The sequence below is a fragment of the Salarias fasciatus genome, chromosome 3, assembly GCF_902148845.1.
Source record: "Salarias fasciatus chromosome 3, fSalaFa1.1, whole genome shotgun sequence".
In the NCBI taxonomy this organism is placed as follows: Eukaryota; Metazoa; Chordata; class Actinopteri; order Blenniiformes; family Blenniidae; genus Salarias; species Salarias fasciatus.
The window spans coordinates 9,308,237-9,335,948 of NC_043747.1; the positions used below are offsets into that span (position 1 = coordinate 9,308,237).

The window sequence follows — 27,712 nt, forward strand, 5'->3', positions numbered from 1 at the left end:
CTTTCTGCATTTTACTGTGTGTGACTGTGTGTGCCTCTTGTTGTTAGTGAGTAAGCTGTATTTCTCTGATATTTGGCAGTTTTTAAATTTTACAATCATCTTAAATGGCTTAGGAAGTACGGCTTCTTGAGACATGCCTGTTAGTTTATTCTTATCAGCACCAACAGGATAAAAATACATACTTACAAGGCTTGCCTTGTGATCGATCTCCCTTAAGCTCATTCAGAAGTTCTTTTTTCCTCTCGGCAGTTGTCATTGTTTTTCCCGTAAACAACCTACAAGCGCTCACAGCGAGAATGTCACTGGACCGGTTCAGATCCAAACTGAAGGCCTTCCATTTGGAGTGTGAATGTTCTCCCTGTGTACATGTGTCAGTTTATTCTATTCTATTCTATTCTATTCCATTCTATTCTATTCTATTCTATCTATTCTATTCTATTCTATTCTTCTATTCTATTCTATTCCATTCTATTATCTATTCTATTCATTCTATCTATCTATTCTATTCTATTCTATTCTATTCTATTCTACACCAATTAATCCTCCGTCCCAGGCCAATGATAGCCAAGAAGAACCCGAAGATCCCCATGTCAAAGATGATGACCATCCTGGGAGCCAAGTGGAGGGAGTTCAGCTCCAACAACCCCTTCAAAGGCAACGCGGCTTGCCGTGGCGGCCGCCGCTGCCGCCGCCGCCATCGCCGTTGCCGAGCAGGTCTCTGCAGCGACCGCCTCACCCGAGCCGCCGCCTCAGCCCGCCACCGATTAGAAAGGCCAAGACGAAAGAGGGCAAGGGTCAGTGGTCTGCCTTAGATCTGTAGCCTTCTGCCTCCTGCACTCTTTCTGCTTCTATAAACCAGTAAAACTCTAAAATGTCATTTCAAGAGGAAGTTAGAATGTAGAGTTTTACAGGAACTTTCTCCAGATCTTGTACTGTGATTTACACACTTATACAGAGCAGTGAGGATCCTCCAGGTTCCAAACTTCACACTTACACCCTCTGCTTTTTTTTTAAGCACAGTCTATACACTCTGTGTGTTTCCCGTTTATTGAATGCTGGATGTGCTTCTATCTTGTGTTCAGGCCCGGGCTACAAGAAACGCAGTAAAAGTCCTCGAGTTCCAGACAAGAAAAAGCATCAGCTGTTGCCAAGGCTAAGAAGATGGCACCGATTCGTATTAAACTATCTCCCATCGGCGCCAAGAGGAAGAAGAGCTGCTCGGTCAGTGAACGCTTCACACAATGCTAAAAATACAGAATGGCTGGAGACGGATAAAAGCGCCCGCTCTCTTTTATCCTGTGTTCTGTGCCTCCTGTTACTTTTTTGCTACCTGTTTGTTAATCCGCCTTTCGCTCTTCAACCGATTCCAACCCCCTTTTTGCCTCGTCACGCGTTTCCTTTTGCTCCGTTAGAGCGAGGACCTGGACGAGGATGAGTCTGAGCAGGAGGACTCCAGCGTTCACAGCTCCTCGGTTCGCTCTGACAGCTCCGGCCGAGTGAAGAAGAACAAGCGGGGACGGCCTGCCAAGAAGAAGAAGAAAAGTGAGCGCAGGCTGTTTAGTTAAACGCGCATCGTGTAATTATAAATGACGCGCAGTCCTCCGCATCCGCATCAGGCTTATGCGTTGTTGTCAAGGCTTAACACAGCAACAAAGATTCACCTCAAAGTGATCAAGTACATTTCTGTAGACAGTTTCGAATGTTATTGGCTCTGAATGCCTGACACACACACACACACACACACACACGTTGACGTGAGAGTTGGTAGATGGAGGTATTTACAGCTTTCAGGCACCACTTGCTCTGTTTTGCTCGTCTGTCAGCATCCTTTGAGGTTTGATTTCTCACTTTAGGCGGATGAATAACATGTTCGTAACAGACAGCGGCAGTTCATGTGGCCAACTAAAAACACCTGAAAAGAGACAAAATGACACTTCAAATTCAAGGTTCTAGCAGCGTTTGCGGGTTGTTTTTCTCTCTCTGAATGAGTACACATTGCAAGAAACTCAGTTTTCTCTGCTGTTACAGATGCAAAGGAAACGAACACTGATTGATTTGTGTCCGAATGTGCTTGGGAGTGGACAGTTAAAAAAACCTCTTGCATTTGCAGTCCCGGGGGAGGAGGAAGGCGACGGTTATGAGACGGACCATCAGGACTACTGCGAGGTGTGCCAGCAGGGCGGGGAGATCATCCTGTGTGACACCTGCCCCCGGGCGTACCACCTCGTCTGCCTGGAGCCCGAGCTGGAGAAGGCCCCGAGGGCAAGTGGAGCTGCCCCCACTGCGTGAGTACCGCCGCGTCCGTTTGCTGAGGATGATTCAGCGATGCGTTTTCATTCCAGCGTCTACCTTTGAGGGACATCATGTCTTCTTGGCAAAAATCGCATGAAAACAGAAAACCTGGTTGTTGTTTTTTTTTTTTTTACTTGTTCTGAGGATCAGATGAATAGAAACTCTCTTCGTGTCTCACATTCTGAGTGAAAACTGGCTGCAGTCCTGTCCAGTCCCGTACCTGAAGTGGTGCTGCAGGTGTAAATCTGTTCTGTCATCCCACAAGTCAAGCTGAACGCTAGTTTGTAGCTGCCTTTTTCACAGCGATGTTTATTTATCTTTGCTGCAAGTCATTACTGAAGATATGCGATACCTTCATCGGGTCAGTTCACATCGCCATTTGCGGTCTTGGAGATAACATGGTTCTTTTATTTCTATTGAAGATTTTGTTTGGAAAATATAAAAACATGGAGTGAACGTAGACACCAATTTCAAAATTCAAGGGAAAGATAAGGCAGATAAACTATTCCTGTGTTTAGACATTAAAGTGCTGATCTTAAATGAGTAAAGTTGCAGCTGTCACTGGTCAACATGCCCTAAAAGTCATCAATCTATCAATCCATCACATCATTCTGTTGATCTTCTTTACTGTTTGTCCCGTTCATGGTCATAAGGTGCTGGAGCCGATTCCAGGATGAAGGCAGGAACACCCTGGACAGCTTATTATGATATGTTCATGTAAATAATGAGACAAGGAAGATCCAGTTTACAATGCCAACTTAATGCAAGTTAAATATGAAAAGCCCATAATCTATATACAAACACTGCAGGTGATGGTAAACCTTAGTCTTGTATTTGTTTATTTAAACTGGTTAATGCTCCATATTCAGTCTGTTCCAGAGTCTACCTGCATTAGTTATGATTATATATTATTTTTTAATTGAAAGTACAAGTTGGAAATTGAACTGAAATGTTGTAATGTAATGATTTTAAATCTTAAATGCAAAATAGTACAGATTTTTGTCTTTTCCTATTCAGTAAACGGAAGTGAAAGACTGTAAGAGGCCAAGCCAGAAAAAGACTTTCTTTTTTCTGTCTGGGAACTTTTCAGACTGATTTCAGTGTTTATCTGTAACATGTACAGATCTGCAGTGCAGACCAGAGTGTGTTTTAGCTCTCCGAGGTCTGAATATGGTCCCATTGTTTCAAAACATTGGTGATTTAAGGTCTGCACACTGTTTCTTGGCATTAAAAAAGATTTTTTTTTTGACACCACTAAAAAAATAAAGTACTCAATCGAAGTGGTGTTTCCCCCTTTTTACGACATCTTAACATTTATCCAATCAAAAACCATTCTTTTGCTTGTAGCTTATGTAGGAGGGACTTGCAGATTTAATTTTGCCTTGCAAGCAGCAACTATGTATAAAATGAAACCATCACTCAATCTGCATGTTCGCTGTGCTTGCAAAAGAACCCTGTGAGCTCAATAAACCATTCTTCTTTTATTCTGCAGAGCAGGAGGAAAAATGTCCATCAATCATCACATTTCATTGTTTTCTGTCCTCTGCAGTGTTGACTTTCAGTTAGTCTGCTGCACAGTTTTATAAAAATGCCAGTTTGCACGAAAACTTTCTGAGTTTTAAATCAGATCCGGTCATTTTTCTCTGCTGGTGTATCTCCTGCAGTAACAGGCGGTGCTGCTGGATGGCTCGCCACAGTTATGGGTTACATAGGTGTTACATAAATCATGCCGTTTTTCTTCTTCTTTTTTTTTAAATCCTTTTATTCAGCCAGGATAGGTTCACATGGAGCGGAAATCTATTTTTCATGAACTCCATGCTTGACACTCACATGCTTAAAACAGTTCCCCAGCAGCTCCGCCGGAGGTCTCCTGAGTCCTCCGCCCGCTCCCCCTCGCACTGAGTCACTCTCACCGGGAGAGAGAAGCCCGGTTTAGTCCTCAAAGCCGCCCTGCTCCGGAGCTTTGGGGTCGAGGAACAAGTTCCCCGTCCCTCTTTTATTTATTCCTTGTCGTCTGCAACCGGCAGCCATAAATAAACGTCTGTGAAACACTTTTCCTCTGATTATCTGTGTTTTTGTTTTGTTTTCCAGGAAAAAGAGGGCATTCAGTGGGAAGCGAAGGATGAGGACTTTGAGGATTTCGAGGAGGACAGCGAGGACAGGGTCATCTCGGAGGTCAGCGTGGGGGTCCCACGGGGCGCGGAGGAGGAGGACGACGACCACATGGAGTTCTGCCGGGTGTGCAAGGACGGCGGCGAGCTGCTGTGCTGCGACACCTGCACGTCCTCCTACCACATCCACTGCCTCAACCCGCCGCTGCCCGAGATCCCCAACGGCGAGTGGCTGTGCCCGCGCTGCACGGTCAGTCCTCCTCTCCGATTCCTGTCTTCATTTGTAAATAAATCCTCTGCTGAGACGTGATTTTGTGGACGTGCTCCCCTTCCAGTGTCCGCCCATCAAAGGTCGCGTCCAGAAGATCCTCCACTGGCGGTGGGGCGAGCCGCCGCCTCCCATTCCCGTCCCCCCGGCTCCCGACGCGCCGCCCGACGCCCCGCCGCCCCCGCCCATGAAGGGCAGAGCCGAGATGGAGTTCTTCGTCAAGCTGACCGGCCAGTCGTACTGGCACTGCACCTGGATCACCGAGCTGCAGGTGGGAGAGGAGAGGGAAAGCTGTTTCACGTGTTTAAGAAAGAGGGTTTTGATTTGTAGTTTATCTTCCGTCTCCAGCTGGAGATCTTCCACTCGGTGATGTACAGAAACTACCAGAGGAAAACAGACATGGACGAGCCTCCCAGTCTGGATTACGGCTCGGGCGGCGAGGACGAGAACGGCGTGGGGAAGAGCGAGAAGCGGCGGGCCAAAGACCCCCAGTTCGCCATACTGGAGGAAAAATACTACAAATACGGCATCAAGCCCGAATGGATGATGATTCACCGCATCATCAACCACAGGTGAACGAAATGAGGGCCGCTGTGTTTCTGAGGGGGAGATTTCTGCGCCGGCGCTCACCGCGCTGCACGTGTCTTTCCCCGCCAGCATGGACAAGAAGGGGACGTACCACTACCTGGTCAAGTGGAGAGACCTGACCTACGACCAATGCACCTGGGAGAGAGACGACCTGGAGATCCCAGACTTCGCGATTTACAAGGCCAGCTACTGGAGACACAGGTAGGACCGTTCTACCGCTTTTCTGAATGTTCCATTCAGCTTTTAAGTTCTTCATTTGAATGTAGCCTTCGCCTGTGGAGTAACTTTACTTCTTTTTTTAAAATAAGGGACGCCATCATGAAGGAGGACCCCGACAAACCCAGGAAGATCAGGAGCAAGAACGCAGAGGGTGAAGAAGAGTCTCCTGCCTCACCCGTCACTGATGTAAGCTTTTCTGTGGTTAGAACCTGTATTTGGGACCATGTTCCAAGAACCAAATACATAAAAGTAGTTTGACATTTATTAATTTGTTGCTTTTTTGTCTCTTCAGCCGACCATTAAATACGAGGAGCAGCCGGACTTCGTCACGTCGACGGGCGGCACGCTGCACCTCTACCAGCTGGAGGGCCTGAACTGGCTCCGCTTCTCCTGGGCTCAGGGCACCGACACCATCCTGGCAGACGAGATGGGCCTGGGCAAGACCATCCAGACCATCGTCCTTCCTCTACTCGCTCTTCAAAGAGGTGCCGGAACGCTCGTGCACGCCTCGGCCTCTCGGAGCCCGACCCGACGCTGAGTCCTTTTATTTTTTTCCGGTCCCCTCAGGGCCACACGAAGGGCCCGTTCCTGGTCAGCGCGCCACTTTCCACCATCATCAACTGGGAGAGGGAGTTCGAGATGTGGGCGCCCGACTTCTACGTGGTGACGTACACGGGAGACAAGGACAGCCGCGCCATCATCCGGGAGAACGAGTTCTCCTTCGACGACACGGCCGTGAAACAAGGGAAGAAGGCCTTCAAGCTGAGGGTGAGGAGCGGTTCAAGTCTCAGAACGAGCCTCGCCGGGAAACAGCCGCTCATCTGTCCTCTGGTGCTTCTTCCCCGCCTTCCAGCGAGAGGCTCCCATCAAATTCCACGTGCTGCTCACCTCCTACGAGCTGGTGACCATCGACCAGACGGCGCTCAAGTCCATCGACTGGGCCTGCCTGGTGGTGGACGAGGCCCACAGGCTGAAGAACAACCAGTCCAAGGTACCGAGCTGTGGCCGTGCTGTTATAGGGGCGCTTTAGCGCTCTCTGGTGGTGGAACTGTGTGAAAACAACACTTTTCCTAAAGACAAACAGCTTTATCCATTCATTCAAGTCACCGTGTTTTGTAATTTCTCCATTTCTTTCTTATTCTTTCAAATCAGTAATTCCACATTTATGATGTTGATCATGTATTATATGATAACATTGGTATAATTCCCCATGATGATTTAATTTTAAGATATTTTAAGTAAACTGTAAACAAAAATCCACATAAAACTAGAACACATTTTCTAACATATTCCCAATTCTTTTAGTAAATTTTGATTTCTTTTGCTATTAATTATATAAAAGAACAACGACAAATACAAACAATATTTTGAGAGTCATTAAGTTTAGTGAGTTTCAGACTTTTCTACATGTTTTATTATGTGTATTTATCATGTTTAAGCAGTGTAAAAGATTCTTTTACACACATGTCGAAGTAATGAAATGTCCTTGGATAATACTGTGGAGTTTGTTTTTTTCAATAAATGCCCTATAAAGCATTAAATTAAATTCACTTCATGTTAAGGTAAACTGTTCCCATAAACATGCAGGTGTCTTCATTTGGATTCATGTGTAGTTAGCACTTGTGTGACTAATAGACTGTGAGTTTTTCTCCCTCATGTGGCCTGTTAATGAGATTTTTTATGCCTGGATTTCTAGTTTTTCAGGCGTCTGAACGACTATAAGATCGACCACAAGCTGCTGCTGACAGGAACTCCCCTTCAGAACAACCTGGAGGAGCTTTTCCATCTGCTCAACTTCCTCACGCCCAACCGTTTCAAGTAGGACCACTCCCTTTAAAACACCCTCCCACACTAGAAAATCAAACATGCTTGAAATCATTATGTTGACATTATATTGAAAGATTTATTTTGGCACTATTTTACCAGTCTGGGTCACTCGTCAGTTTGTGACCCCTGAAGTAAATATCTTTGACGCCCCTGCTCCGATGTCTCCTTCTCTCTGCGCCAGTAACCTTGACGGCTTCCTGGAAGAGTTTGCCGACATCTCCAAGGAGGACCAGATCAAGAAGCTCCACGACCTGCTGGGGCCTCACATGCTGCGCCGGCTGAAGGCCGACGTCTTCAAGAACATGCCCGCCAAGACCGAGCTGATTGTCAGAGTGGAGCTGAGTCCTATGCAAAAGTAAGACGCTCCTGCGTACGCTCCAGCACACCGATTTAAAAGGCACAAGTATAAGATATAAATGGAGAAAATAAAGAGAGAAAGAACTAACACAATATCAGTAACACAATAAATATGATGAGGGTTCACAGAAATTACATAAACTACAACGATTACAAAAATTACAAAAGTATTTACAGTATTTTTCATGAGGCTAAAGATTGTCTGTAATCCAATGTGAAGAAAAACATGTTTGTTTTTGCATAAATATGTTAAAAAAAATCAATTATTGTAATTTTTGTACTAAATCCAACATATTTTACCTTTTTTTTAAGTGATTGCATTTAAAATCCATCTAAATTTCACATTCAGTCCCTTCTTTGTACTGACTTTTGTAACGACTCTGCACTTGTAAACAGTTCCCAGAAACTGGGCCCGCTATTTAGTGAGAGTTAGAGAAAACAACCTCCCTTTCAGTTTTGATGCTATCACTGAATCTGAACAATGCAGCAGAAAGGGGAAAGGAAGGAAGTTTATCTCGCTGCTCACTTGGTTTACGCCGAATTGTTGCAACAGCGATTGTATCGGGGTTTTTTTTTTTCATTATTTTATCTTTTCTAACGCAGGAAATATTACAAGCTGATCCTGACCAAGAACTTTGAGGCGCTGAACTCCAAAGGTGGAGGAAACCAGGTCTCCCTGCTCAATATCATGATGGACCTAAAGAAGTGCTGCAACCACCCCTACCTCTTCCCCGTCGCCTCCATGGTGAGATCAGAGCCTTTTGTCCTCTCAAATCACATCCTCCACAGCAAAGTTTTATACAAACAAGTGAAACAACAAACAGCAATTTGTTGTGTGAAGTTGATTTAAGACGCAGCAGGTTTTGTAGAAAGGTTGTCTGATAACTAGTTTTAAGACCAGTATGGTAAGTTGTCATGAAAAAAGCATAAACATTCACAAATTCATGCTGAAAAAGGTTTTTGTTTCAATTATAATGGCTTTTTTTTATTGCAAGAACTTCTCAAACCATAGCTTTGAATTGTTGCTGATTCGCCGGACAGTGACATCTTGTGGTCATATGTGGTAGTGCACGCTGTGAGTGGGACTGAAAGCGAGACAGCACGAATAGAAAGTGGTTAAAAATGGCTGAAGTAGGTCAAAATTGAGTAATTTGTAAAGAAATGGCATAAAAATGATTTTTGAAAAGTGTTTTTTGTGAATATGTGAATGTTATGTGGCGATATGTAAATGTTAATGCTGCCCAAAAAAACCTAAAACACTTGATCATACCAAGCAACAAAAGTCTTTCTGAGTAACTGCAGCCGTGTGTGTGTGTGTGTGTGTGTGTGTGTGTGTGTGTGTGGTGTGGTGTGTGTGTGGTGTTTACAGGAAGCCCAGAAAACTCCCAGCGGTGCTTACGAGGGCTCGGCCCTCACCAAGGCCTCTGGAAAACTCACGCTGTTGCAGAAGATGCTGAGGAAGCTGAAAGAGCAGGGCCACCGAGTTCTGGTCTTCTCACAGGTACCCGCTCGCACTAAAACACACACACACATATAAGGAAAGCATGCACGCAGCAGATGGGCAGCTCCCCACGCAGATGTTTCAATAGTCCCAGGACGCCTCCGGGGCGCTCAGCGGCAGGCTGCCGTTCCAGCTGTGCAGCTGCGAGGGTAATGAAGTATAGAGGAAAACACAAGCACATGACCAGCCGTCAAACCGCCTCCCCCCCCCCCCCCCCCCCTCCTCTCTCCGCTCTGCCCAGATGACCAAAATGTTGGATTTACTAGAAGACTTCCTGGACTATGAAGGCTACAAATACGAGAGGATCGATGGAGGCATCACCGGGGCGCTGAGACAAGAGGCCATCGACCGCTTCAACGGTGAGACGCTGGGCTGAGTGGCGTGAGTTACAACCCCGGTAAAGGCTGGATTTTAAGTTTTGAGTTTATCCAACAGTGTCAGAAACGAATGTCAGAAGTTGATGGAAAGACGAAACACTACTTTGCTCTTTCCCTTTCGTGCGTCCGTGTCTGTACTAGTTAGTGCGAGTCAGGAATCGAGTTTATTCTTCAGGATGATTTATCTGTGTATGTATCTCCTCAAGTTTTTGATGTATGCGCAGAACACGGGATCCTGCGTGGATCTGAATTTCACCGACGTGCCGAGGCGTTTTTCTGGCAATAAGCGCCATTTAATTATAGAGTAAGAGGAGCCGCCTGGAGGTGCGTGATGCATCTTGTGGAGCTGGTGGATTCGCGTTCGCCGCCTCGGGATGTTCAAATGAAGCTGACACATCAGAAATTCTACTGTGAACTGTAGTGGGATTGTTATGTATCAGAATAATGAATCCAGTGTTTGTTATTGTGGACCTGAGAAACACGAGTCAGCATTTTAAAAAGTAAGATCATGTGAGAAATATGTGAATTTTCAGAGTTAGAAATACTTTACCATAATTAACAGCAGATTGATATCTTCCTCCTCACTCTTGATGTAGTTTTCTCACTAGTCCGTCTCGCTCCGTTCTCCCAGCTCCCGGCGCCTGTCAGTTCTGCTTCCTGCTCTCCACCCGAGCCGGAGGTTTGGGCATCAACCTGGCCACGGCCGACACCGTCGTCATCTTCGACTCGGACTGGAACCCTCACAACGACATTCAGGTTGGGCCCCGGCCGCCGTCCGCGGAGCCGACGCGAGTCGCTCTCCGTTTGTCAGAGCGTGGGACCGTCCGTCTCCCCCGCAGGCCTTCAGCCGGGCGCACCGCATCGGGCAGGCCAACAAGGTGATGATCTACCGCTTCGTGACGCGGGCCAGCGTGGAGGAGCGCATCACCCAGGTCGCCAAGAGGAAGATGATGCTGACCCACCTGGTGGTGCGGCCGGGCCTGGGCTCCAAAGCCGGCTCCATGACCAAGCAGGAGCTGGACGACATCCTCAAGTTCGGGACGGAGGAGCTCTTCAAGGACGAGGGAGAAGGTGAGACTGTCGGGCTCGATGAGGATTTCCAGCGGAACGGAGTAATGTGCGGTTTTGGATCTCAGTTTGAGCGGGGCTGATTCTAATAGGGGAACTTTGGCAGGACTCTTCTCCTGAATCTAATTATTTTGTCATGTTGCCTCCGTTTAAAGCCTTTCCTCTTGACAAGTTTGGCCGGAGGCCGCTTTCGTTTTTTTTCTAGCGACGAGATTGGTTAACTGGACCGTTTTTATTGGTTCAGCTGGTTTGGAAGAGGCAGACGCGTCATTCTCGGTTTGTCTGGCAGGTATGAAGAACAACTCGGGCGATAAGGCCGAGGACGAGGGCAACGTCATCCACTACGACAGCGCGGCCATCGAACGGCTCCTGGACCGGAGTCAGGACGCCACGGACGACTCCGACGTCCAGAACATGAACGAGTACCTCAGCTCCTTCAAGGTGGCCCAGTACATGGTCCGGGAGGAGGACAAGGTACGGTCGGGCCGATCGCTCGCACGCTTCATCTCTTTCGTTTGATTTCTCTCTAAATGCTTCGCGCCCGTCGTTTTGGTTGCAGATCGAGGAGATCGAGCGGGAGATCATCAAGCAGGAGGAGAACGTGGACCCGGATTACTGGGAGAAGCTGCTGCGGCATCACTACGAGCAGCAGCAGGAAGATCTGGCCAGCAAACTGGGCAAAGGCAAGAGGAACCGCAAGCCGGTCAACTACAACGACGCAGCGCAGGAGGACCAAGGTAGGGGCCGAGCGTCAACTCCTGGGCCCTCATATGAAGTCTATCAACACAGCGTTTGTTGTTTTAATCCCTAAATCTTATGAGAAAACAAGCAGGATTTCACATGTTTGAGTGATTACATGCACAGTGGACGTGAATGGGCCTGGCCTATTGACAGACCACCATGTGCTGTTTCAGAGTGGCATGCTGACATTTCAGATAACCAGTCCGAGTATTCAGTGGGCTCCGAGGAGGAGGACGAGGACTTTGATGACCGGCCAGAAGGTAAGGCCGGCCGGCGCGGGGAGATGAAACGGAGACGTCGGGTCCAGCGGGGCCGCCGCTCATAAACGGCGAAAGCCGCTTGTGTGTGTGTGTGTGTGTGTGTGTGTTGTCGGGAAATCTCTCCGGGTCTGCGTTGAATTACGCTCCGAAATTGAATCTGCTGTTACAGTTCACTGGCAGACCCAAACAAGTCCTGTTGCCAAAAAGGCAAAAAAAACCCCAAAAAAATCCACCATTCAAACTCAGACAGGTTGAGCAGAACGCTCGAAGCTGGAATCTACTAATGAAATCAGCCTCATTAGAAGCATAATAAACATTTTCCAGGTTTCTCCATCTTCCTATCAATAATAATCCTCTGTGTGCAGGTCGAAGGCAGTCGCGCCGCCAGCTGAGGAATGAGAAGGATAAACCTCTGCCTCCTCTTCTGGCCAGAGTCGGAGGCAGCCTTGAGGTCTGTACATCTCTGGAAACACTCTTTTACTTTGAACTTTTTTTGTGTGTGTGTTTTTTTAACATTATTATATTACAAAAAAAAGCTGTCAGTTTTTATTTAAGGCAAACTGGCTCTCTAATATATTTTTCAAACAATCTGAACATGAGTTATACTAAATTGGAGGTGGCAGCAGAGCTAATATATCTCCCAAAAACACGCTCATTAATCATCCCGATAATCGCGGACGTGATTTAAATGGACCGCTCTGTGCTAGGTGGGACTCGGAGTTTATTTAAGCATTATCAGGCAGACAGAGTTATTCAAGGACAGGATTTGGGAGGTCTGAGAAGCACGCCGATATCTGCTGGAGGATGACAAAAAAAAAAAAAACCCCAAAAACGTTGGCTCATTCTGGCGTTTTCATTTTAAATTCTGTTATAATAACAATCCACTCGTAAATTTTGATTTTTTTTTTTTTGCTCTGAAGGATTCCTGAGTTGTGCTGCTTTCCGTCAATAGGTGCTGGGCTTCAACACGCGCCAGCGGAAGGCCTTCCTGAACGCGGTGATGCGCTGGGGGATGCCGTCCCAGGACGCCTTCTCCTCCCAGTGGCTGGTCCGGGACCTCCGGGGCAAAACCGAGAAGGAGTTCAAGTAGGAGAGTCTCTGCTTGAGAAAGTAAATGACTCCAAACCGCTTCTTGGAAATCCACCATCGTGCTCCTCTTTTTTCCCCGCCAGGGCGTACGTGTCCATGTTCATGCGTCACCTGTGCGAGCCGGTGGCCGACGGCGCCGAGACGTTTGCGGACGGCGTCCCGAGGGAGGGGCTGTGCCGCCAGCCGGTCCTCACGCGCATCGGCGTCATGTCGCTCGTCAAGAAGAAGGTCAGAATAAAGCCCTTTTTAGTCAAAGAGGCTGAATTTAGCCCGTTGTGACAGCTGTAGTCTTTAAAATTCCAGTTTTGGATTTTTGATTTAAGACAGTAAATCGCTTCAACTCTGAAGCAGCTCTGGGAATGCAACCATAAAATTTAGATAAAAATCACCAATTACACAAGATAAAGTTCATGAAACTGTGGGACAAATGAGTCCATGACAACAGAAAAAAAAGAACTGTAATGTAATAAAAACCATCAAACTGGAGAAGAATTTCAAACAGATACGACCAAAAAGCCAAAATTCCTCTTAAAATCTTGAGAGCATTAAAGGGAATTTCGGGCTTGTATGTTAACCAGGTGGTCTGATGTCTTCATGAAGCAGTAAGTCATCATTAAAATGTCAGAATCCTCTTTTTTTTTTTTCTACTGAAGCAGCCACCCTGACAGCTTTAGAGATGTTTGGATTGCCTACCACTTTCCGATTTCTCAGCGAACTTGACGTTATCCAAACACGCTCGCTTCGGTTTCCAGTCCCGCTTGTTGTAACCTGCAGACTTCCTGATCTGTTATCTGCGCCACGGGGGAGGTGGGTGGGGGGGGGGGATAAACCGCGTGGCATTAGGTGTTTTTTTTTTTTGTATATTTTTCCTGAGCGTTTTGATGTTTTTGCTTTCAGATCCCGAGTTTGAGCACATCAACGGGCGCTGGAGCCTTCCGGAGCTCAAGCCCGAGGTCAGCGTGGACAAGTCGTCCTCCAGGGCCTCCTCCCCCACCGTGAAGACCGCCACCCCCACCCCGGACGCCAGCTACAACAACACGCCGTGCACCTCCAAGCAGGTAAGACCAAACGATACACGCACGGCAGGACCAGCAGGGGAGCCGTTCCTGATGTGTGTTTTATCTGTGTGGACGAATTCAGCCACCCTGATCCTGTGGAGAAGCATGAGAAAGAACGGCAAGGAGGGCGAGAAGGAGGAGGAGAAGGAGGAAGACGAGGCTCGGCAGGAAAAGGAGAAAGCGAAGGAGAAGGATGAGGGGAAGGAGGCGGACGGCAGCAAGAGTGCGGAGGTCAGAGGAGGTGGGACATCCTCTCTACGAAACACCCCAGTTACTGTACATATTGGTCCATAAAGCAAGAAGGGAACATAAAAAAAACCATGTGTTCCTAAAACACAGTGCAATCCTGATATAGTTCTTGTTTCATTGTAATTGAGAGGTATTTTTTTGCTAAATTTAAAGTTGTATCTGTGTGGAAGATAGAAAAAAGAAACACAAATAGCCTCTGTGACGTGTTTTGCAGGTTTCAACAAAAGAAGCGACACAAAGTGCATCTCCCGGTCAAAAAGGCGACGGCAAGGAGGGACGGCGAGGTGAAAGACGGCGAGAAGAAGAGGCGAGCGACGCTCCGGCCGCCGCCGGCGAGGAGAACAAAGTCCAGGAGGAGAGCAAGGAGGAGACGAAGGCAGGCGTCCAAACAAGACGCAGATGTTAAGAGGAGAAGTCAGGTGAAGAAAAAAGAACAGAAATTAAGAAAATGTGAGATTTTTTTTTTTTTTTTGTATATTTGTTTGTAAATAAGTTGTGTTTGGTTTTGCAGAAGGAGAAAAGGTAGAGGAGGGAAAGGAAAAAGAAAAGAAGGAGGAACAACAACAACAGAAGCGACAGAAGTCAAGGAGAAAACCGAGGCAGCAGACGTGAAGAAAGGTGTGTGTGTGTGTGTGTGTGTGTGTGTGTGTGTTCTCCATTTCCCGTTCAGTAATCAGTGCCTCCTAGAGCGTTTGAGCCAGCGCCATTCAGCCTGTCGCCTGTGCTTCTCGACAGAAGAGGTCAAAGGTGAAAAGGACGCCGCAAAAGAAGCCAAGCCAGCGAAGGAGGAGGCGCCCAGGGGCAACGGGAAGCCTCCCAGCGAGCGGCCGCGCTTCATGTTCAACATCGCGGACGGCGGCTTCACCGGTCCGTGCTGATTTACCGCCAGCCGACGTGGAAACGATCTCGTACATATATTTGACATCTAAAAGGCTGCGATCAGGCCCCCGGCTGTCGTTTGTCTCCCTCGACAGCTCCGACCACATGTATACATATTCTACATGTATTCTTCAGTTAAAAAAAAAAAAAAACCCTGCCCAATGATTTATCGCAGTATTTTTACAGCTCAGAAATAGAAAACACTCGTTCTGTGTTTATACCACATGACGGCTCCGGCCTTCATGCAACGCAGTGTGGCGCTCACAGACACCGACGCAGCGTTGTGTAAGCCGAATTTCACCGAAACGCCGCAGAAGCGTGGGTGATGTCATGCGTTTTGCTGACCGATATTGTGATGACTCCTCCGTAGGAATTTCTAACTTCTGCTTTATTTGAGCACTTCCCACTTTACCCACTCGAATCTCACACAGACGATGCAAGAAAAAACAAAGAAAGATCTTCCACATATCGGTTTAGTGGTGTAACTAGTTAACTTTGACCTTTTTTATCCGAAGAGTCACTAACAAACACAGACGTTTCCAGAAAATATGAATCCTGACGGTTAAAATAGCTTCAAAGTTCCCCGAAAAAGTTCACACATCATAAACCGGACTTGTAACATTGAGCAAACAAACCCTTCCTCCCGCTCCCCAGAGCTGTTCTGTAAAAGCAGCGGTGAGCCAGATTTATCTCCCCCTGCCATCACCGGTCCAGGAAAAGCTCTGCAGTGAAGCACCTGCAGCCAGGTTCCGGCTCGCCGGGCGCTTTCAGATCGGCCTCGTTCTCACTTTGTGCCGGTTTCGCCCCGCAGAGCTGCACACTCTCTGGCAGAACGAGGAGCGGGCCGCCATCTCCTCGGGGAAGATGAATGAGATCTGGCACCGCCGACACGACTTCTGGCTGCTGGCGGGAATCGTGATGTATCCTTGACAGCGGTTGCCCGGGCGATGAACCCCGCTCGTGTTTGTTTTTCTATCGCGGCCGGCAGAAGCGTAATAAGTCAACAGCTGCGGCCAAACGGCGAGCCGTGTCCGCGGGACGCTGCCGCGGCGGGTCATTTAGTTCAAGTTGTTTCTCCTTATTACGGTTATTAAGGCCATTGAGTATTCAGAAAAAGTTACTTTTGTTTTCCCGATTCTGCAGGCTGGGAAGGAGTGCTGCCAAAAATAAATGCAGTTCTGCAGTTTAACGAGAAGGAGAAAAATCATTAATAGTATTTAATTTATTTATGCAATTTAAATGTATGAAAAATATTGTCTAAAAAAAAAAAATTAAAATTACATCTCTTTTATGAACTTTTTAGAAATGACTCAAGTGGGCCTTAAAAGTGAAAAAAATCATTGTTAAAAGTTGGACAAACCAACACATCTGTGTGGGGAACTGAAGGTGTTTGTGGAGCCTTGACGGCCCGGCGCCGCAGTCACGGCTACGCCCGGTGGCAGGACATCCAGAACGACCCGCAGTTCGCCATCGTCAACGAGCCGTTCAAGTCGCAGGCCAACAAGGGCAACTTCCTGGAGATGAAGAACAAGTTCCTGGCGCGGCGCTTCAAGGTAAACGTGGCCGCTCCCTCCGTGGCGGGGTGGGCGGGGCCTCCGGACGGGGTTTGTTGAGGATAACGTTGGATGATTTCCAACATAACGGTCGGAGTGAGACATCCCTTCACCTGGATCTCTGTGACCTTACTGCTGCTAAATCGTATCATGTAAACACTCTGAGTCGATCTGCTGAGATCCGGTTGCAAAGCATTATGGGATTGACCCACTGCGCCGCGGAGGTTCTCCCGTCTTCGATCAGCTGACCTTTCCGATGGTCGGATGACGGTTGCCCCTAGACCCACATATTGGCCGGACGGTATTGCTGACCGCTGCACTTCTGGATGCGCTCTCATCCTGTTTTCGAGCAGCTCACATGTTTCAGATCCTTCCTTCAACATCCTCATTTACTGTATCCCCCTCTGCCTCGTTTCTCGTTAACTCCTCTTGCTAAATTAGGGGGGAGCTTCTCTGTTAATCTGCACCGTCCTCTTCAGTCTTAAATTCCTTTGCAAAACGTTTAAATCTGTTCTTTTTTCCCCAGAATCCTGATGAGTCGTTGACTTTTTTCTGCGCTAACCGAGACACTGACAACTGAAAATACCGGTTAGGCGATCGGAGCGGTCATCAGGCAAAATATACTGAGAGGCCACAGGCCGAAGTAGGAGTTATAAAAGTTATTTTATCATTTTGTATCTTCAAGATAAACGAGATTTCTTATCTGGCCTTTCAGTGATGCTTCAGTCTCATGTTGGGACACTTTATTATTAATATTACTTTGATTAGAGCTTATTTTATGATGGAAGATTAATACATTTTGGCAGCAGAGATGATCTTTGCTCAGGCTGAAGCATTTATCTGCTGTGTGGCACAGACGACTCATTATCAGTCAGGATATGGAAAGGCAGGATTCACAGGAACATGCTCGCTCGGTTCACAGTAACTTTTCAGAATATTTCATTCCGCCCACTTCTTCGGTGCCTCGTACTGTACGTCGGCTGCTTTTCCTCAAACCAAAGCAGCTGTCTCGGGTCTTAGTCACGCTCTTTTGAGAGATAACAGCGGTTCACTGACGAAGAAAGCCAGTAGTGTGTTTACGCCCGACGATTGAAAAAAAAAACAAACATGCCAAACGTCAGAAAACAAACCAAAACTCCAGATTTTTGAAAATAAATGCAGCTGAATCCTCCTCATCCTATGGTCAAATCTGAAGATTTAACTCCCAGGTACAGCCGATAGCACTGATTGTCCAGAATCTGCAGCTGAATCCAGATATTTACTGCCTCTTTATCCTCTTTCTGCTCGTGTAAGGCCGCGATAATCCCTCGCTGTGAGCAAATCACACCGCAGACAAGCTGCTCTCATACGCACGCTCTCTTTTCTATAAAAACATTTAAATCACTTATCTTGGCTGTCCGACTTGAAATTATAGCCCGGAGCAGCTCATTGGAAAATTGTAGGCTCTTAAATATTTCTCCTGATTACCTACTAGCTGGAGCTGCAGAGGCTCCGTCGTTCGGTCAGCTGCAGACGGTCGGTGCAGAATGTGCTGGAAGGGCGCCAATTGGAGTGTTAAATTACTAAAAATGAGGATTGTTCACGTGTTTATAACATTTTATTTTAGGAGAAGAGGGCAATTAAAGCGTATTGAGCCCCATAAATCTCGGTAACAAGGATTTTTTTTTTTTTTTGGGAACTGGAAGCAGCAGAGTTGCAAAATCACTGAAAATACTCGGGGAAAAACAGGAGATTAAAACAATCTTAAGTTGCAATCAATCATTAAAGCAGCGCGTTGTTTTTTTTTTTCCCGCAGCTGCTGGAGCAGGCGCTGGTGATCGAGGAGCAGCTGCGGCGGGCGGCCTACCTGAACATGACCCAGGACCCCACCCACCCCGCCATGGCGCTCAACGCCCGCTTCGCCGAGGTGGAGTGCCTGGCCGAGTCGCACCAGCACCTCAGCAAGGAGTCGCTGGCGGGCAACAAGCCGGCCAACGCCGTCCTCCACAAAGGTCAGTGAGGACGCCGAAGGTCAGGGTTCATGGATCCAGAGAAAGTCTTGAAAGAAAAGCGCGGCCGTTGTGCAATCTCTGCGTTGGCCGCGTCGCTGAATTCGCCGCCGCCGGGCAGATAAGCTTACACCACGATAAGTGAGCGCTCCAAACATTTCCTCAGCCCCGCTCTCCAGCAAGTCTCTCCATGTTTATATCGCACCGTTGAAACAATAACAACCCCGGCACACTGCCGTTCGTGTCGGAGCCCCGGACCTAATGAGCGCTCAGACGCTCTTATCACCGTGACGGTCTGGTCGGCGATTTATTCCGTGCGGGGATGTGATGACAGAGAGGTCAGATAGTAACGGATGGGAACTGCAACGGCTCATGAAAGCAGGGTCAGAAATGTGCTATTTATGCATCCATGGCTCGACGTTACGAGGAGCCGAAGGAGCAAATCTAATAAGGCCGACTGCGTAAACACAGCGCTCGCTGTGTTGAGAGCTCCGAAATTATATTTACAACTGCAGCCGTGCTGAGATCATTTCGACAGTGAAGCTTGTTTTGGTGCAAGAGTGCAAAAATATTTGCATATTTTCTATGTATTAAAAGGAAATTGTTCCTTCTACTGACACTACTACTACTACGACTCGGTTTGAAAGGCCGGAGAAGCGTTAACTCGGCTGCTGCTGCTGTGTTTGCAGTGTTGAACCAGCTGGAGGAGCTGCTCAGCGACATGAAGGCCGACGTGACCCGGCTGCCGGCCACGCTGTCCAGGGTCCCGCCCATCGCCGCCCGCCTGCAGATGTCCGAGAGGAGCATCCTCAGCCGGCTCGCCAGCAAGGGCACCGAGACGCACACGCCCCCGGTCAGCAGCCTGCAGAGAAAACACACACACACACACACACACACATACGTGCATACACTCACGAGTTACAACCTGCTCGCGCTGCGCTGCACACGAGGGGAAAGAAGCAGATGGCGGTCATCCAATGCAAATCCAGAGTCTTATTATCTTGTCACCCACCTGCGTGTTTTCCCTCCAGCTGAGTCAGCTCTTTGTTTGTTCAAACTGATTTATTATTGCTGTTCTTCATTGGTAAAAATCGTCCACCTCTCTCCCCCCCCCCCCCCCCCTCCAGCCCATACCTCCAGGACCCTACGCCACCCCTCAGAACTACGGCGCCCCCTTCACGCCGGCGCCCCCCAGCGCCCTGCACCTGGGAGGGGCCAACTACAGCCAGATGCCGCCCGGCTCCTTCATATCAGGTCAGTGTCCGCTGCTCTCGAACGCCCCTTCACACGGCGGCGCGGCCTGGACCTGGAGTGTCGGCTCACGCTGTTGTGGAAGTTTTCCGATGGGTGGAAAGAGAAGGAGTCTGAGAAGCGCTTGGGTATAATCATCACGAGGCATTAGGGATTTGGTAATTACAGTTCTCGGCATAATTTACGGAAGAAGAATACCAGGTTGTTTGATCTGTTTGACACTTGGCAAGCAGGCGGTTTAAGGCAGATTAATGCTCCTTTGTGGAGGTGTTGTTGGAGCGCCGCTGCAGCCGCCTCTGGCGCAGGAACCGATTCCTATCTCAGGATTTAAGAAGGTGACTGTCATAACATTCCCGCTCCAGTAGATTTACAGGTTCAGTTTAGACCTTTTCTGCACATTTTTATTTGAACGTGAGGAAGCTCTGTTGACGTTCTTTCACTTTTCACTTCCTAGCGTTCGAAGCAAGTTCAATAACTTGAGTTTAAAAGAAAAAAAAAAACACACACACACACACACACACACAATGGTCCAGCTTGGGAGAGTTCACTTCAGGTGATGTTCGCTTTGCTCATCATGAGGAATGCTCCTCCGCCTGTCAAACAAACGCTGCGTCCGAAGACGGATGAAGTGTCCCCGCTTCGTCCCACCGAGCACAGTGGAGCCAGAACGTCACACGCACTGCTGCGTCTTTTATTGTCGCCTCGTTTGTGGAGCATCGCAGAACTCTGGAAAACCATCGAACCAATCCAGAATGCAGCGTATCGATCCTGATCAAAGGATCACAGATGGCGAAGGCTTTTGGTCCCAGAGTCATCCACACGCAGGTGTTTTTTTGTTTTTGTTTTTTTTGGTTTGTGGGCGCAAACTGGCAGAAAACCTTGAGAGAACCAGCTCATTCAGTCTGGAGGCCCAGACGTCCTCGCCGTGAGGGGGGGGGGAGGAGAGAATTTCAACCGCTGTGGAAAAAGGTTGTGCAGATCAAATCGTGCTTTTGAAATCTATCGGAAACACATGGAATCAAACAGCTGTTCAGCGTTTTAATTTGACACAGACGCACATTTAACTGCTTTACTGGACTTCTGCACACTGGACGCCAAATATGAGATGATTTCACTTTTTCAAGCCCTATTCTAAGGAAGGAAAAAAAAAAGGATTTTTGTGTGGTGCTTTGACTCGCCGTGTAGAAGAACCACCAGAGGGCCATTGAGAAAAAAAAATGTCTCCACCTATAATAAACATTCCTGCCTTCCATCTTTTAATGCAGCGGCTGTTTTGAAAACAGCTGTGTAATGCATGTTATGGGTTCGGATCGCGTCTGACGGCGTAACCCCGATAATGCCGCTGCGATGTCGGCGGGATTATCTGAGCCTCGCCGTGAAATTCTGAGTTTTTCAGCAAAAACAGTAAAACTGAACTCTGACGACTTGATGTGCTTCTTCAATAAGTTGCATTTTCCAAGGTGGCGAGGTCGGTGGAACGACTTCGACGTGCTCCTGCGCGGAGCGGGGGGGGGTTGAACCTTGTCAATATGATGTGTTGTTTTGTGTGTGAACCAACGGGAACGGCCTGTACCGAACACCACATTCACAACAAAATCACTGTCAGCGCATACATTTCCACCTCTTATTAACATTCATTTCTTCCTTTTAGCCAAATTCTGACTCCTGTTTTGGATGTTTCTGTTTGTATTTTCCCAACATGTACCAATATTTTACATTGTTTAAAGTTTTTTTTTTTTTTGTTCTTCCCCCCCTAGTTTGGTTTGTTTTCTCCTGTTACATTATGGGGCTTGTAGGCGGCGGTCATGTCAGGATAACTTGGCTTCCGCTGAAGCAAACGCTGTTGATTTTTATTCAGTTTGTTTCATGCATGCTTAACCATCCCTGTGGAATGCGACGCTGCATTGCTGCAGCGCTCGTTCGACTTCGCTCCGCAAGAAACTTTCAAGCAAAATTACTGCATCGTAAAGCAGAAATGTGTTGAGGGTCATTCCCCCCCCCCCCTGCCTCTTTTACCCTCAACAATTTCTCCTGGCATCGGAGACCCGTAGGGAAACAGAAGCAGACCAGTCTGACCAGTTCCAGTCCTTGCGGTCTCCGCTGTGGCATCTGTGTGTTTAAATATTTGAGCGCCGCGGAGCCGGCTCGCGCAGCGCCCCGATGGAAGAGGCTCCGATCCGGCCTCAGAGATCAAGACTTGATTACTTGGCAACTGGCACTGATGACGGGCGAAAACCAGTCCAAAGCGTTGCTCCTATTTTTAAAGATATCATCTGAGGAATTCCATCTTTATATGGTTATGTTGTTGTGGAAAAACATTTTACGAAAGAAAATGGAAAAATATGTTCTGGCCTCATGGAAACCACTGTCTCTGGGAAATGGGTATTTCAGGATTTCAATGCACTCCACTCGTTTTTTTTTGGTTTTTTTTGATCAGGACTTTATTCAAGTCTTGAGTTTCATTCTAATCCTCAAACGTGTAGAGCGCCGAGGTACCTGATGGCCTCTGAGGCGACTGGGCTTCCAGCTCTCTGAATGGACACTTTATCTCCCCGGGCAGCTTAAAGAGATGAAACCTCAAAGTCCAGAGCGGAGTCCATATCGGAAAAAAAACATCTGCAGCAGGGTTTCAGATGTGGCTGCCAGAGAGACACCTGAAATAGACATTACCAGAATCAAACACAAACTTTCTGCGCTGCTATATTAAGGCTTTTTCTTTTTTTTTTTTTTCCTTTTTCTTTTGACTTCCTAACATGTCCAGCCTCTAAACCCCAATACTCTGCTCAGCTATTACTGGATCTAATGGCACATTGTGCAACAATAAAGCGCCGTCTGGAGTGCTATCAAAACCTGTTGAGGGCCTATTTTCTTTATCGGGAATGTTTATTTTTCTCTTGTGAAGTCCGATTGTAGCTCTCATTACTTATTGAGTTGAAATCTCAAGAAATAAAAGAGTGGGGAGGAAAAAAAAAAAAAAAGAAATCAAACATTTTTTTTTTTTGTTTTGGCTTCTCGTCCCGCTCCCCTCGCCTGCAGTCCGTCACACACCACTGGCAGTTTGTGAATTTATTTTCTTATAATTAGTTTGGTAACAGCATATGCTCTCCAGATCCGCTCTCCGCTCTGCGTGTGCGTTCGTGTTCGGAGATGTTTAGATAGCAGAGATGTGGCAGAGATAACTGGCAAAACCTGATATTCCCCAATAGGCTTTGCCCTTAAAAAAAAAAAAAAAAAAAAATACCGCAACGGCGAGCTCCTCTCCTCCGCCGCTCGCCCTGTGTATCTTGATTTTAGTAATTGTAGACCGTGGACATCTGTCAAAGGCATTGCGCTCTCGCGAGCCAGAGCCTATCTCTGAAAATGTCATTATGCTCAGCCTGTCTGAGGCCGCGCGCCGCCAAGAAAACATTCGGACTTTGTGCCGAGGTATTTTTGAGTCGGGGCAGAAACCGCAGGAGTTCGGTTGTGTAAACGTCGTGTTGTGACTTGTGAACCGGCGGCGGCGGCGGCGGCGGCGGGCTGGGCCGAGCCGAGCCGGAGCGCTTGGCTGTTCAGAAATAGTCGCGCGTGAGTTGAGTTGAGTTGCTCCCTGGATTTCTCTCTCTCTCTCTCTCCCTCTCCCTCTCTCTCTCTCTGCTGGCCGGGGCCTCACGGCGAGCTGCAGCCGGAGCGCTCTGGCAGCAAACGAGACCGCAGTTATGGTCCCTGATTGGGGTCACATTGGTCCCTGACCTCTTTAGGTCCGAGCAAAAAAAACGAGCGAGAGTTAAAACAACACGATCCTCCGATTTTTTTGTGACTTTCTGACTTTCCATCATTAGCGGCGCTTTCCTGAGAGAAGCTCCCACACTTGAGTACACAAAACACATCCCAAAATATGCACGTCTGCTGTGGCACTTCTAAACCCCACGTCTCCAGCTCCACTCTGTGAACCCTGCCGTGCACGGTGCGCCAGTGGAGGATTGTCACATGTGGCAACGCGGCGGTGGCACTCGCACGGTACCTTTGAAATGCATTTTGGGGAAAAAAAAAACCTGTTTCAGCCTTCAGGAAGCGGAGTCCATTCTTGTAGAGGAACCTGGACGCCGAAGCCTCGCCGGCGTCGGTAGCTGACCTCTGACCTCCCCCACCCCCCCCTACTACGGGGGACCAGTAAAGTGTCACGTTATCCTGCGCTCTCTCTCCCCCCCACCCACCCCCCCCGTCTCCGAGTCTCCACTACAGTCTGCCGCTTGTCTGCCCCCACAGAAGCCGCTGCCGCTGCTGGGGCCACCGGGGGAGCCGCTGGTGGAGCTGCCGGAGGGCCAGCCGCCGCCGGCGCCTGCCAGAAGACCAAGGAGCACGATGTGGTGCAGCGGCAGCGGGTGGTGGACCTGTGGAAGGACGGCAAGTCCGAAGGGGCCATCGGGCAGGAGCTGAGGATGCCCAAGTCCACAGTGCACAGCATTATCGTCAAGTACCGGCTCAGCAACACGGTGGAGAACCTCCCGCGCAACGGGAGACCAAAGAAACCCTGAAGGAGGAAAAAAAAAAAAAAAACCCTTTGAATGTAACGATTTGAAAAAAAGAAAAACAAACAAAAAAAAACAATCAAAGAGAGATGAGGACCGGGATGAATGATCTCCAGAAGGACCCAGAGACAAAAGCACTTTGACACTGTTCCAGTGTGAGAACTGTGAAGGGAGGAGGGGAAAAAAGAAAAATCTCTTTATCTGGGAGAAACGAATATTCACGACGAGGAAACCTGACTGAAGCTCTGACCTGGAGGACACGTTAATGCGATCGCAGCTATTCAGGAATACAGACATGACGGCTAAAACGAAGCAAAATGCAACAAAAGAGGATTTTTTTTTTTTTTTCTTAAATCCTCCTAAAAAAGACGTCTTTTCTTTTTTTTGGTTTCACCCTCTGAGCCGAGAAGAGATTTCCCCTCGGATCAATTCTTCATCCGCCGGCTGACTGAACAAGCCTGTCCCCTCGGTCTGACCCTGTACTCCCTCATTCCTCCACAGGCCTCCACTCCTCCGTCTCTCTCTGCACATTAATATACATATACACACACACACACACACACACACACACGCCGGACCTCACACACAACCTAAGAACCTGAAGAGAACTTTGTGTCTGCTGAGCACGGGCAGATGGCTTCCAAAATAGAAAGGGACAAACTGGATACAGATTTTTTCTCTGCAGCAGAAGGAGGGAGGCGAGGAAAAAAAAAAAAAAAAGAAAAAGATTTCTAATTATATAACGCTATACTTCTCATGGACTCTCGTGCCCTGGCATTCCTCAGAAACCCGGAGACATAAAAGAACAATCAGTAGCAGCAGTACTGTATTACAAAGCCTATTTACTGTTTTGCACCTTTTTGTTTTGTTTTGTTTTTTTTTTTTTAAACTTGGAAGGTCACTTAAAGGGGAATATCACTCCACTGAAGTATTTACACTTCCTGTTGTTGAGCCTCATCGCGGCAAAAATCAGTATTTATGAGTTTGTCTTCCTCAGAGATAAAGATGCTCATCTATCAGCGAGGGAGGGGGGGTAAAGGAGGAGGGGGGTCGCTTTGATGCCGGAGGAGACGTTTCTGTTCCCCGGCCCGTTTTTATTGTGACAGCGTGATGGATTCCGAGCTGGAAAATGTCCCCCCCTTCCTCCTCCTCCTCCTCCTCCTCCTCCTCCGATCCCTGAGAAAATAAAACACTCTGGACTGTGTCACGGTTTTTCCAGCCTGATGCAGCGGCCGAGCTGTACATCAGGGCCACATCTGAGGCGGGGTGAACTCTCCCGCCGCCGCCGCCGCCGCCGCTCCGGACGGCACAGAGATGAATTACACCCGTCCACCAGTCCGTTTGAGGACTTTTGAGCTGGAACGGAGTGGTGTTCCTCTTTAAGTTCAACACATCTTCGGACCAGTGAAGTATGGCCCGCAATGAGTGTGTGTGTGTGTGTGTGTGTGTGTGTGCGTGAGAGAGTGTGTGTGTGTGTGTGTGTTCTTCCATCGAAGCTCGTTACGTTTGAACATTTTAGTACTGGTGCCAACATGATACTTGAGATTATTTACTAAAAACTGAACGTTTTATTGTATAGAGTATGAAAATGTCTTTTTCTATAAATACTTTTTTGTATTTCTCAAAATAAGCTCCTCTCATGCGCTACTCTTTAATTTAAATTCAGTTTGTCGCAATCTTGCAGTGAGTTTGCTTCGGAATACAGTCGGAAATAAGCAACGTTTCAACTCAAACCTGTAATTATTGATATTTTTATATTAAAAATGGATAGAATAACGTTCCGTATGGTGAATGGTGTTGCTCATAGTGACAAACCCGCTGAATATGCAGTCCTGGTTTCATTAAAGGGAGCAATTTAGACTATTTGAGCGTATTGTTTAGATTTTTTTTTTTTGTTTTTTAAATCTCTGTGGCTTTAATGTGTGGTCGGGTCCGCCATTGTTTTCCAGCTGCGGGCAGCTTTTTCTACTGAAAATGAACCCAAACCATGTCGAAAACAAAAGCTGGCAAAATGTGGCGGAGCGCCGAAACGCAGCCGAAGAAGGACGGGCTCAGTCGGTCGTCTCCGCGCTTGTAAACATGGAGCTAATGTGTCGGCCACGTTGACTCACGCACCGCTTTCTGACCGGAAACAACTGGGTGGTATTTCTGAGACGGGTTTTTTTATTTATTTTTTTTTAGATTTAAGAAACTCTTACTGGCCAGCTCTTCAGTAAAGTTTGACCCAGAAGAGAAACCAAAGATTAGCGACCGCCGTTTTTTTTTTTTTTTTATCAGCGCATGTTGAAGTTGACTGGATGGAGAGTGATTTATCCAAAAGGCCTCTCGAAGCCAACCGTAGCAGCGGCAGTTCCTACGACGTAGGTTGTTGTCTTCACTGCGTGTGGTTAAACAACATGGACTGAGAAAACAAACATGGCCGCCAAGAGAGCCGACTTATTTTAAACCAGAATTTAGACTAAACGCTGGATAAATACTACTGCCGTAGGCTCTATATCCAGAAGACTGTAAACATGCGTACGCGTTCTTCACTTAAAGCAGAAATACTTGACTTATGTTCCTGACCTCCATCTGCAGCGTGTCCCACGAGCTGGTTGTGAAACTCCTACAACTCGCAGACTTATAAATCACTTTCTGTTCTTTGGACAGGTTCATAATTCTGAAACAAGGTCGAGCTTTCCTTCTTTCTTTCTTTTTCTTTCTTTCTTTCTTTTTTTTTTTTTTTTTTTTTTTTGAGAAGTTGACAGTTCGGAGGCACAAGGTTGTTCTTCGTTAAAAAGTTTCTGGCAGCGGCAGGCTCACGCGAAGCATTTCAGCGGACAAAAATGCGGCGTCTCCTGCCAAGATGGCAGCGTTCGCCTCCATCAGATAGTAGGCAGGACCTACATGGGAGAGACACAGACTGACATGTTGGCCAGGAATGCCTTTTATTGCCTTTTTGGACTCGAGATGCTCCATCTAGTGCACTCCGGAGTTTAGGAGAGGAATAAAACGGCCGAGGTTTAAGACGTGTCCTTTTATGGGCTGCTGGATTTATCTTTTTCTTTTTACTATAACTGCAACTCCTGCTGCCAAACTAATTTGGGATGGGAAGAGAAAAAGGTTTTATCTGTCTAACGATGTCTGCCGCTACTGCAAAGTTAAAGGCCGACGAGTGCAAGCGAGGAATTAGGAGGAGGAGGAGGAGGAGGAGGAGGAGGAGGAGGGGTTTGGATGGAAAGAGGCGAAATATTGCAGAATGACTTTGGCAGCAGGGAGAAATGTACGATGTTGGATGTTGCAGAGGAAATTTGTTATCTGCTGTAGTACAAGTGCTTTATTGAATTCCTCCTCCGGTTTTTATCGTCATGGCTCCTTTACCTTATATGCCTTTTCGGTAGAGCACAGCCGACTCTTGTGGCCAGTATCAATATTGTGGGTTGTAATATTTTTTTAATTTCAATCCCAGCTGATTTGAAAACACTTGAACTTTTTTTTTTTTTTTTTTTTTTTTTTTTTTTTGTCTGGCTGCTCCGTAAACAGAAG

At 47.5% G+C, this 27,712-nt stretch overlaps 1 protein-coding gene across 1 annotated transcript; it reads left to right on the forward strand.

Moving 5' to 3' along the window:
* Positions 1 to 547: 547 nt before the first annotated feature.
* Positions 548 to 24,233, forward strand: LOC115385773 (chromodomain-helicase-DNA-binding protein 3-like). The gene is given in 42 exon segments (XM_030087847.1): positions 548 to 665; positions 667 to 753; positions 755 to 794; positions 1,083 to 1,133; positions 1,136 to 1,221; positions 1,413 to 1,542; positions 2,111 to 2,251; positions 2,254 to 2,285; positions 4,384 to 4,653; positions 4,739 to 4,942; positions 5,020 to 5,243; positions 5,329 to 5,460; positions 5,568 to 5,664; positions 5,771 to 5,938; positions 5,940 to 5,963; positions 6,046 to 6,246; positions 6,332 to 6,469; positions 7,175 to 7,296; positions 7,487 to 7,660; positions 8,266 to 8,407; positions 9,032 to 9,163; positions 9,405 to 9,522; positions 10,172 to 10,296; positions 10,380 to 10,611; positions 10,898 to 11,082; positions 11,168 to 11,345; positions 11,523 to 11,609; positions 11,975 to 12,060; positions 12,562 to 12,695; positions 12,782 to 12,932; positions 13,601 to 13,800; positions 13,858 to 13,987; positions 14,199 to 14,424; positions 14,517 to 14,561; positions 14,564 to 14,623; positions 14,741 to 14,872; positions 15,696 to 15,804; positions 16,305 to 16,437; positions 18,233 to 18,428; positions 19,115 to 19,278; positions 19,553 to 19,679; positions 23,925 to 24,233. Coding segments are annotated over 42 exon segments (5,790 nt in total). The 5' UTR covers positions 548 to 557; the 3' UTR covers positions 24,194 to 24,233.
* Positions 24,234 to 27,712: the final 3,479 nt, after the last annotated feature.